At 40.0% G+C, this 12524-nt stretch overlaps 1 protein-coding gene across 1 annotated transcript in view; it reads right to left on the minus strand.

Moving 5' to 3' along the window:
- vwa8 (von Willebrand factor A domain containing 8) overlaps positions 1-12524 on the minus strand; it is a 387545-nt gene that overhangs the window by 285074 nt on the left and 89947 nt on the right. Inside the window, exons 8-12 of the mRNA XM_067992504.1 lie at positions 12039-12147; positions 11855-11959; positions 7621-7749; positions 2373-2507; positions 2207-2284 (exon numbers count right to left, since the gene is read on the minus strand). Of these exons, the coding sequence (XP_067848605.1) occupies positions 2207-2284; positions 2373-2507; positions 7621-7749; positions 11855-11959; positions 12039-12147 (556 nt within the window). The remainder of the gene's footprint in view (positions 1-2206; positions 2285-2372; positions 2508-7620; positions 7750-11854; positions 11960-12038; positions 12148-12524) is intronic.

Here is a 12524-nt window from a genome sequence, read left to right on the forward strand (position 1 = left end):
GAAAGCCTAGAGGAGTATAGTATGTGCAGGGGTGAAATTAAAAAGGAAATTAGGAAAGCAAAGAGGGGGCATAAAAAAATATTGGCAAGTAAAATCAATGAAAATCCAAAGATGTTTTATAAATACATAAAGAGCAAGGAAAGAGTAGGGCCTATTAGAGACCAAAAAGGTAACCTGTGTGTGGAGGCGGAAGACGTGGGTATGGTTCTCAATGAATACTCTGCCTTTATCTTCATGAAAGAGGGAGACAATGCAGACACTGTAGTTAAGGAGGGGGAGTGCGAAATATTGGATGGGATAAACATAGTGAGAGAGGAAGTAATAAGGGGATTAGCATCTTTGAAAGTAGATAAATCACCAGGCCCGGATGAAATGTATTCCAGGCAGTTAAGAGAAGCAAGGGAGGAAATAGCGGAGGCTCTGACCATCATTTTCCAAGCCTCACTGGCTACAGGTGTGGTGTCGGAGGACTGGAGGACCATTAACGTAATACCATTGTTTAAAAAGGAGACCGAGTAATTACAGGCCAGTCAGTCTAACATTGGTGGTGGGCAAATTATTGGAAAAAATTCTGCGGGACAGTATTAATCATTATTTAGAAAGGCACAGATTAATCAAGGAAAGTCAGCATGGTTTTGTTAAGGGAAGGTCGTGTCTGAATAATTTGATTTAATTTTTTTAGGAGGTAACAAGGAGGGTCGATGAGGGCAGCACATTCAATGTAGTCTACATGGATTTTAACAAGGCTTTTGACAAGCTCCCATATGGCAGACTGGTCAGAAAAGTAAAAGCCCATGGGATCCAAGGGAAAGTGGCAATTTGGGACCAAAATTGGCTCAGTGGCAGGAAACAAAGGGTAATGGTCGATGGGTGTTTTTGTGACTGGAAGGCTGTTTCCAGTGGGGTTCTGCAGGGCTCAGTACTAGGTCCCTTGCTTTTTGTAGTTTATATCAATGATTTGAACTTAAATGTAGGGGGTATGATTAAGAAGTTTGCAAACGATACAAAAATTGACTGTGTGGTTGATAGTGAGGAGGAAAGCTGCAGACTGCAGGAAGATATCAATGGACTGGTCAGATGGGCAGTAAAGTGGCAAATGGAATTCAATCCAGAGAAGTGTGAGGTAATGCATTTGGGGAGGGCAAACAAGATAAGGGAATACACAATAAATGGTCGGGTATTGAGAAGTGTAGAGGAAGTGAGGGACCTTGGAGTGCATGTCCACAGATCCCTGAAGGCAGCCATACAGGTAGATAAGGTGGTTAAGAAGGCATATGGAATTCTTTCCTTTATTAACTGAGGCATAGAATATAAGAGCAGGTAGGTTATGCTAGAACTATATAAAATATTGGTTAGGCCACAGCTAGAGTACTATGCACAGTTCCGGTCACCACATTACAGGAAAAATGTGATTGCACTAGAGAGTACAGTGGAGATTTACAAGGATGTTGCCAGTTCTGAAGAATTTTAGCTACGAGGAAAGACTGGATAGGCTGGGGTTGTTCTCTTTGGAACAGAGGAGTCTGAGGGGAGATTTAATTGCGGTGTATAAAATTATGAGGGGCCAGATAGAGTGGATACGAAGGATCTCTTTCCCTTAGCAGAGAGGTCAATAACCAGGGGGCATCGATTTAAAATGATTGGTAGAAGGATTAGAGGGGAATTGAGGAGAAATTTTTTCACCCAGAGGGTGGTGGGGGTCTGGAACTCACTGCTTGAAAGGGTGGTAGAGGCAGAAACCCTCATCGCATTTAACGGGCACTTGGATGTGCACTTGAGGTGCCGTAACTACAAGGCTACAGACCAAGAGCTGGAAAGTGGGATTAGGCTGGAAAGCTCTTTTTTGGCTGGCAGACATGATGGGCCGAATGGCTTCCTTCTGTGCAGTAAATTTCTATAATTCAATGAAGCCATTACAAGGTTCTTTTGTTGAGAACTGCAAAGTACTGGTGCAGGGCTTCCAATCTTTACACCTCTGGTTTCAACTCTGCATAACTTAGAGCAGACTCTCATCTACCTCCCACTTCTTTGTCCATGTTAACCTAAATTGTAAGCGTTCAATGCTCCTGATATTTTGGCCAATGCCCTTTCTCAAATTTACTGTTACTCTGGTTTACCAAGTCTTATCTTTTACTCATATCTCTCCTGTTTTTGTTGCCTAATATTATCAAAACAAACATTTGGTTTAACGTATGTACAAGCTTACCTGATATAGTGTAATGGGTTCAATGCTGTAACCCAGCAGGTCGGCAAATTCCTTAGCAATCACTGTTTTGCCGCAACCCTGAACGATAGAATTGATAGATGTTTTTAAATTAATCGTAAAGAACAACTAAAACTGGTGCCAGTGGGAGCTTTACAATGCAAATTACCTTTCCACCAATTAGGCACATGTCCTTTACCATGTGTGACTGCATCATCTCTGCCAGGAGCCTGTCATGACTGGACGTTCTCATGAAATTCGGTGACCCAGTGTGAAACTTTAACGGTCTTGTTCCAACCGGAATCTGTAAAATTCACAGATTAAAAACAGATCCTCTTTACCTTCAACAAAACGGAAAACTCTAGCTCAATCTTTAAGGAATCATACACTGAAAGCAGCTCTTTAAATAAATTATTCTTGAAAGTGAAGATGGAGGTAGACCTTTTTTCTGCCATAATCTGACACAGCATCCATTTAATATTACATTTCTGTGCGTTTACAAGTCATTTCATTACTTTATGACATAATACTTGCAGCTCTATGGTGTATTTATCTGTAATATATATATAAAATTCCTGCGCTATCGACTCGGTTAGCTTTTTGATTTACGATCGGAACAGAGTAGGGGTCTTTATCTGATCCCAAAGAGCTGTCAAGAGGATGCAAGGGTGCAGATTTCGCAATCATTACCTCGGGTATTTCTTTAAAAGAGTGCATCGACCTAGGTCATTGCGAAATCTTAAGAATACAATTGTAACGGTTGCACAGTGGCAGATCAAGTGAATATCTACGAAACAAAAGCCCTGAGATTACACCATGGGATTCCACCGTACAAACACTTATACGTTTAATTGAAATACTTCTCGCTGCTGTTTTAGTCGAGCTGTTGCCTCATTGTCACCACTGCTAAAAAAGCAGAGAGAGGAAGTTGCCATAAACACAATAGCATGCATCCCACAGCGTCATTTCAGGGCCCAAGAAATTTGAAATTGCGAAGAGGCATTTTCAAATACAGCCTTTAGAAATAGCTGTATATTATCCCAGTCATTGATACAAGAATGCCAAGGAACTAAGGGGAAACTCATTGGCTTGGGTTGTACAATTTCGCAAAATGTGCTCCCGTAAGACAGAAGTCAAATGTTTGCCCCTATGTGCTAACGAGGCTGTTAAAGTAGACAAAGCGGAAGTACTACAGCTCATAATTGGGACAGTTATGTAGACATTATTGGTGGCTCCACAGCTGTAGAATTGGAACAATGGGCTATGACTAAGAAATCAATCTTAGACTGCTCAAGCCTGAGGTAAAAGTAGAGAAGAAACCTTCATCTTCTCTCTTCCTCTAACCCACAAATATGTCGTGCCTCTCAACACCTCCCCAAGCTGTAAAGCGGTTACAGGTGTCATGAAGTAACAACCTTGGAGTGCGCATTGCCAGGTCTGAAGAGGCTAGTGAATAACAAATATAGGATTGACTTGGTTCTCCCAGCTGAAAATGTTACTGGACATGAAACCTATTGTGTACCTGATCTCTGGAGCTGATTTAAGCACGGCTCCATTTCATACAAAGTTCAGCCTGATAACCTGTTGCTGTAGAATTCTTTTGCCTTACTCAACTACGTCGAGTACTCCATCCAAAACTAACAAAAAAAATATTTTCTTTGCAACAAATAATCCAATGACTAATCAAGTACTATTTTCAATATGTAACACCAGTTGAAATTTTAACCTTAGACTTGTTGATTTCTTGTGACATTACATACAGGGAGACAAGACCAAGTCGGGTTGGACAGCAGGGGATAAATGGATCATACATGCAAGCATCATTCTATCCCCATTTTAAAGTCATAGATACATTGCTTTTACTCTAGTAGATCTCCCGTGGCATTGCTCACAGCGAGCCAGAGAATTTGTTGCTTTATAACAATAGAGGTTTTTTTACCATGTAGGAAATAACGTAGGAGCTGCTGATTTACAGTCATTAAATTAGTCAAATTTCAATTTTATTATTTTATTCTGGGATTTGTACTGGTGCTTTAGGGATTGAATTTCACAACTCTGTCCATTATTGGATGTATTTATCTATGTATGTAATTTTTATCGCTTACTGTTTTTAAACTGAGAATACATAGAAAAACGGTGTGCAAGATTCACCAACTGGAGATGGATATCTGGTCTTTAGCTGTGCTGGGGAGGGGGAAATGGGGTTTACCAGCACTTGAAGACAGGTGTCCGCTTTGGTAGCACTAAGGGATGGTCCTGGAGTTTGACAGAAGTGGACTGAGAGTCCTAGAGTTTGACAGTATTGCAGTAGGGCTGCTGGAGTTTCACAGCATGGGTTAAGTCCTTTGATCTGGCATCACTGTGGAAGAGGAACCTGAGGTTTGGCAGAATTGGAGGGGGGCAAATGTAAGGTTTGGTTTACTGATGGAAACCAGGGGCAAGGCATGGGCTGAACAGCACTGGTTGGAGAGGGAAGAATTCCATGTCTAGCAGCAGTGGTTTCTGACATTCTAATGGATCTCTTTAAACATGCATCTTTGTCTGTCTGTCTCTCTCTCACACTCACTCACTCAGTGTATCTGCCTGCCTGTGTGCATCTCTGTCAGCGGTAGCAAATTACTAATTATGAACTTTCAACAAAATACGAGTAGAAATTCGAGCTTTCAAAATTCAACTCATTTTTTTACTTGAAAATCAAACTAAATGAAGGAGGACTCTTTTTCTCTGTCAATTGTTATTAATTACAATGTTCACATTTTCTAACTGTCAACATCACACAGGTGATAATCAGGTGAGATAATTAAAGGCATTTTGCTTCAAACATTTATGAAAAATGAATTTAATTACACTGAAGGCACTTGCTATCTGAGCATACTGCTGTTGCAAAGTTTATACAGCTCAAAACAAAATCTACAGTATGGAAATCGGTAGTTTGTTCATTTTCTCACTTGCATTCACACAAAAGAAAACTCAATATAAATTTTACCTGAATCAAGAATTTGAAATTTGTCCTCTAGCTTTCCTACAAATAAATTTAACAATTTTTTGGGCAAAAACTGTTAGAATATTTCATAAGTACAACTGACTGAACCGTATTGATGCATCCTGGGAACTTAGGAACGCTGCATGTTCAGACTGCACAAATCAAATGCAGCTCACAGCGCCACAGATCTGCGCAAAAATATCAAATCCAAGTCCAGGCCTTTGGAAAAAGCTGAGGCTTTCAGGTAAAAACTTTAATGAATGTATTAAAAAGACATACAGGATCATGCAATGGATACATTTAACCATATTATGACATATCTAATTTTTTGATTTTTTTTTGTCTAACTCTTACTTTGGACAATAGAAATTTCTGTTACTGAGGGGAAAAAAAGATGAAAAAAATTTCAGAAAGCATTCAGAGCGAATTGTGGGAACCCGGTGGCCAGATTGTGTAGAGTGACACATTTACATAGCAAAATCCATTAGAAATGAGAACATAAGAATTTATAATGGGAAAAAATTCACACAACAAATGTGACAAAAACCTATCAGAAAGTCAAGTTATACAAACAGGAAGTTTTCGCAGAGGTAATTTTTACTTAATTATAGAAGGATATTTCAAGAAACAAAAATTGGGCACATCCTGCGGACAAAGACTAGGAAAATACTTACCTTGTGGTCGCCGAGGTCCACTTGCTCCCTTTTCAATTTTTTTTTTTTTTTAAGTTCAGTGCTGTGATTTCAGCGAAGCTTTCTTCCTATCGATAGAGACTGTGGGAATGGAAGTCACGCCCACAGAATCTGTCAAGAAGCGAAATCATGCCCACAAGCAGGCAAGTAGAGATCATTCATTTAAAATAAACTTCTGCATGTTAGTTTAAATAAAAATTTAATATATCTTATGAAAAGCCAAGCAAATGATTTAATTTAATGAAACTTCGAAGTTGAAAGTAAAAAAAAACTTTTAGTTTTTAAAATTGTTTTTATAATGATCAAAAAATATTAAAATAAGAGTAATCTGACATTCCACATTTTTAAAATTTAATTTTTTGTTGTTTCGCAGTCATAAACAGTCACCGCACTTTTAAAAGTAGTGTAGGGCTGCTATTTTCCAGCATACCTTTTGGTGACGTTATGTATTTTCGTTCCAGCTGGGCAGATGGGTAACTTTATGAATGTTTAATGATTTCTATGATTTTAGCGTACCATGTCCCTTTAATTCGGAACTGTAAAACCGCTGGCGAAGCAATGGGAGGCAAGTTCGCGATTTCGGGGTTTTACTGCGCATTGGTGAACTTGCACAATCGATTCCCCGGCGGACAGACAGGACGCCACTCAGGGACGGCGTCTGTGGGTGAGCAATTTCTGGGCCATTGTTTTTGATTTACAGCCGGTGCCAGATCCAATTCAGAGGGTTCATTAGTACAGTACATTCAAATGTTTTCTCACCAGAACATAAGCTCCAGCTTCAGGGACTGATTTATTTCATCTGACTTTAGTAGCTAAAATAATTGTCAATATTAGCCAAGTATGGAGCAAGCTTTAACTCAAACTACAAGTAACTGATTAGGCAATGTACGTTATGGGTCTGGCTTGTGTTACCTAGTAGAAAACTGAAGTTCTCCTTATTTACTTGTATCAAAGCAAATTTCACTGAATTAAGATTACTTTAAATGCTGCTCAACAAATGAGGGTAAATTCCCTGCACTCCCAGTCAGCAGCTGTGCTCATACGGAATGTGGGCCGGAGTCAATGTTGTAACACCGTAGCCCGATTCTCCAACCCACACTTCCTGCCAGCACAACTTCTTACTGGGAGTGCAGGGAATTTACCCAGTGTAACCAACCAACCAAGGAGGACTTAAAGGATGGTGCTGCTGCAATATCACCTTGCTGCATTCATGTCATCGATCAACTAACGGACCAATTTCAAAGGTGCAGTGCAGTCAGACAGGACTGCTCTTTGCACAACAATTTAATTAACAGTAACACCCAATTTACTCAGATAAAAAGTTATAGTATCATACACTAGTTCTGACAGCTAACAAACCCGACCTTTACACCAGTACAAACCTACACAAACATTCAGACAGAACGCCTCTACAAGGAATCAAACTTGTATTTATTTGGTCGAAGATAGATCTTCCTCTGGTATATTAACATTACCTCCCTGCAGTACATTCTTTATGAAAATGAGATGTAAAAGCAGTGCTGTTCAGTAAAGCTAAAATCTAATTGCTTTTATTAAAAATAGCTGGACACTAAATAGAATCCAACTTCAAAAAATATCGAAGAATTGATGATTGCCTGCTGTAATAAGTTCTTCTACAAACACCAGGAGCCAGTGAAAGGGTTAAAAGTACTTTTTGGAAATGAAATGATCAATGCCATATATATTCAGTCTGTTCTATCATCACCAAGAGAATCCATTACCTGAAAGGCCACTTCTTTGTCACCAATTTGAACAGTGGCTACGGCCTGTGAAGTCTGTCCATTTGTTTCTTTTATGCCAGTAACTCCCTTTGGGATAGAGGAACTTGCTGAGCCCAGCAACTCAAATGTCTAAAACAAACACATTTTCAGCTTATCGATTGTAAAGGAAGTGGTGCATCGCAATAACATCAACAAACTCATAATTAAATCAGCATCTTCCTTATCAGGGCATCTCTGCAGCACTGATCAATAAATGTGTCTCAAGAACGCTCCTAATATGAAATATTAACTGGGCATTAATTCTGCAAGGTGCTCAAAAGGAGCCCAGCCGGAGGTTAACACACTGATACCATGTATTATATAAATGAAAGTTCTTTTTGGGACTTCTTTTTGGTTGACGTGCAGGGCTACGCTGAGCAGGGAGGCACCAGGTGAAACTACGGCATCTTCCCACGTGGAAGGAAAGAAAAGCAGAAGGCAGTTCCACTGGCTGAGTGGCACCTCACCCCCCAGTGATCACCCAAAGGGACCACTGGCATAGGTCAGGGAGCAGGCCACACTGCCACGCTTCTAACAGCACAGACATGAATCCTTGCAATTGTAGGATAAAGAGACATATAGATAGATGATAAAACACACACACGTACTTGAGTGCTATAAACTCCAGGCAATGTGCAGTCAATGTACTAAATGTAGAGCAATAAAAAGAATTGAAAACGTCTCTTTAAAGGGGACCTAGAGTATAGGACTTTTTCTGGTGAATTCATCAAATTTAGAATGGGCAAACTAGAGTGTTGGAGGAGAAGGGGATTTCTATACAGTGCACATATCATAACATTACTGTGAACAGGAGAGATCAGTTTGGGATCAATCACTAGGCTATTTTTAAATATGTATTCAATTAAAAAAAAATCAATCTGTAAAGAGAACAATCCCAGTGACAGTAATGTGAAGAGTGGAATCTCCTGTACCACTCCAGTTTGTTCACTCCTCTAAATTGGATGAATACTGGGGTCCATGGACGGGTCTGCTGACAAGGTGTCAGCTTGGCTCAGTTGAAAGTGCTCTCACTTCCGATTCAGAACGTTGTAGTTTCAAGCCCCACTCCAGGTCTTTCATCTGTAATCCAGGCTGACACTTCAGTGCAGTACTAAGGGAGTCCTGTATCGTAAGAGGTGCAGTCTTTCAGATGAGACGTTAGACCATGACCCTATTTGCTTGTTCGAATGGACGGAAAAGATCCCATCGCACTATTCAAAGAGGAGCGTGGAGTTCCTCCCAGTGTTTCAGCCAACATTCATCCCTCAACCAACACCACCAGAACTGATTATCTGGTCATTGCTCCTTCTGGGGCCATGCTGTATAGGTCTACCAGGTAGACTAGCCACAGTATATATCCAATATATACACACATATATTAAAAATTGATTCTGCAGTGGTTGTAATAATACAAGGTTAGGCTTGGCTTATAGGAGACATTACCTCATTAACCGACCATGAGAAGAGATAAGAAGTTTAGTAGGTATGTAGTAGATCAGTCAAGAAGACTGTAGGGGAGTAACCTAGTATGAATAGGCTTGTGTTATGGACGTACTGGGAAGAGATAAGACTTTGAAAGCTACAGAAAACTAATGAGCACACATGTGTGGGAATGTCTGGAGTGTAATAAACAACTGAAGACATTAATGGGCCTACACAACAAATGGTTGCAGCTAAACGAGCTTACACATGAACACAGAAAGTAAAGACATATGATACCCACATTTGTCCTACGTAATTAAACCTATAAAAGATACAGTGCAATGGAGTTCCTTCGGGGCTTTGATCTAGTCTTGCCGAGGCTAGTGTAAGCAGTCAAGATGACAGGCTTGCGACCTCCTGAGGAGTCCTTGGTTTGTGAGCTATAATCGGTACCTACATCTCATATGCAAGGGGTTGTGTTTCATTATCTCATTGACTTGATTTAATAAATTAATCGGATGTTTCAATGTTTCCTAGTCCTCGAACTTGTATTAAGAGCCAAAGGATGCATGATAATATTCTACAATACCTTCACATAAGGGCAAAGGGATATATGACAAAAACCCAATATCCCTCAACCAACACCACCAGAACAGATTATCTGGTCAGTCATCTCACTGCTGTTTCTAGACATTGCTGTGCACAAATTAGCTGCCTGTTTGTCTACATTGCAACAGTGCCTACACTTCAAAAGTACTTAATTGGCTGTGCAGCACATTGCAATGTCATGAGGATGTTAAAGGTACTATAGAAATGCAAGTCTTTCTTGCTTCTTCTAGGGTTACTCAAATATTAAACGGATGACAAGTAACTTAGTTGGCAGGCAATTATTTAAGAGATGGCATTGACAATTTCCAGTATCTACACATAGGATTAGGCTAAATTGAGCAATCCCTCACTCCGAGGAAGGAACCATACCAGAAGGGAGCAGGGGATGGAAAATCACCATAACAGTATTGCAACCCCATCTCCAATCCGTGCTTTCTTCAAGTACTGCACCGCTGAACTGCTGAATTTGCTCTACTATTGTATTAATTCTGGCCTCTTGCACATCCCCGATTTCCATCGCTCCAACACTGCCAATCGTGCCTTCAGCTGCCTAGGTCCAAAGCTCTGGAATTCCCTCCCTAAACCTCTCCACTTCTCTTCTCCTTTAAGATGCTCCTTAAAACCTACATCTTTGACCAACCCTTTGGCCACCTGCCCCAATATCTCCTTACGTGGCTCGGTGTCAAATTTCATTTGATGACATTCCTGTGAAGCGCCTTGGGACGTTTTACTACGATAAAGATGCCATATAAATGCAAGTTGTTATGTTAAAGGCATTATCCTCTCATACTTTGTTTAGGCTGCAAAGGAACATCATGTTATGACTTTACAATACACAAAAGCTACATCGAGTATCAGCCAGAAAAATAAATTCAGGCATAATTGCTTGCAATGCATTTAATTCAATGACAAGAGCCTGCTTTTCATTGCTGTCCTATAGCAAAAAAACAACTGAATCCAGTCAAAAAGAAAAAAAATCATTGTTTCCATGAACGACAGGCCTCCATTGTGTTCCAACACAATAACATATCGAGGTTTGATGTGACGTTAGTGAACTGCTGATATCTTCTCAACTGCTTAACGTGCTACTGCTTTGTAGCGCACCCCAGATTGTATGTTATATATTTTCACATCTATAGCACTGTCACATTGTACTGTGAATTTCAGTTTTCAAGATAGATGAGAGGACATTGTTGGTACTCACAAATACACCTGGAGAAAAGAAAGACAGAAAGAGCACTCTTCATGACCTCAGTCAAAGTGCCTCACAGCCAATTAAATATTTTGAAGCATAGTTTCGGTTGTAATATTGAAACGTACAGCCAATTTGTACTTAGCAAGGTCCCACAAACAATAAGATCATATCCAGATAATCTGTTTTAGTGATATTGGTTGAGAGATAAATTTTGACCGGGGAGAGCTCCCCTGCTCTTCTTCATAATAGTGTCACGAGATCTTTTACATCCGCCTGAAAGGTTTAATGTCCCATCTGAAAGACAGCAATCAGTTGACTCCAATGGCAAATGGCAGTCACTCTGTAAATACTTGCAACTATATATGTTACTTGGAGCTACTTTGAGTATTCCTGTTTTCTCAGAATACTTCGCTCTGTTTTTCTAATTTTTCTCTACTCCCCTGAAATCCACGAGACAAGTTGTGCCCACATCTCTGTCAATGCCAGTCTTGAGCTGGCCAGGGGGATACGTAGGAAATACCCAGGCGCATTTATCCTCTCATTTGCACTCCCTTCCAGTTGGGAATGATCTGATTGGGAGCTCAATACCCAGGGAGCCACGGATACAAACCCATATCGTACTGCTGTGTGGCATAGCATGTTGGAGGACTGTACCACTTCTTTGAATAAGAATGTTCATCTTAACAACAGAAGTTTTAATTTTTAATTTAAATATTTTAACTTGTATTATGCGGCAGGCGGTTATATTTAAATAGCAGTACAAAATATTTTTATTCGGAGCGAAACTCCCATGGCATTATCTGTGGTCTGGAGCACAGTTGCGATGTTTGGCTGCTAACCTGGCCTTTCCCTTTAAGGCCACTGTTCAGGTGCTCCCTATGGAAAGGTGGTCTAAATGGACAATCAGAGACCAATTGCTCAGTAAACTGGACACGATAATAATGAGGGCTTCACTTTCACAATACTTACTTTCAATACGTCCTCCACTCCAGTTCGACCTTCTTTCCCCAGCATTAAATCATATGGATAAAGTCTATGGAGCAGTTGCTGCGCAGACATCATGGGAAACACATCCTGATCAGAAAGCAGCATGTTAATTAGACTATCTTCAGAATTAAACTCATTCTATTGCTCTGCTATCATTCGTACATACCATGATTTTAACAACAGCCGATAAGTTGTCCACAGGGAATTCGGGCAGACCAAGAGTTGTGGATTCTTGAGAGCAGAGGGTTGTGGCAAAAGATAACATCTGAGATACTCTGGTAAAGTAGTAAGAATACTTTGCTCATTAAGCTGCACGATGCCTTTAACTCCAAGCATGCATTTCTGATTCACAGAGTACAAGTTCATTATATCTCCTCTAAATTTCCTACACTCTGTTAAGTAAACAGGCACACAAACTAAAGAAAAGAAATACAAGAGCCAAATACATCCTGAAATGAAGTTCACCAAATGACATGGTTGCAAGTTTTTAAAGTACATTATAAATATAACTTCATAGCTGCACAATGGACAATCAACTTTCATTTATAAAACAGCTTTAACCCAGAAAAACATGTTAAGGAGCTTTAAAGAGAGAAAAATAAGGATGAAGATTTTAAATTCAACAGCTTGGGCAACAGGAGCCAGTAGGGTC

The sequence above is a fragment of the Heptranchias perlo genome, chromosome 11 (assembly GCF_035084215.1).
Source record: "Heptranchias perlo isolate sHepPer1 chromosome 11, sHepPer1.hap1, whole genome shotgun sequence".
Classification (NCBI taxonomy): Eukaryota; Metazoa; Chordata; class Chondrichthyes; order Hexanchiformes; family Hexanchidae; genus Heptranchias; species Heptranchias perlo.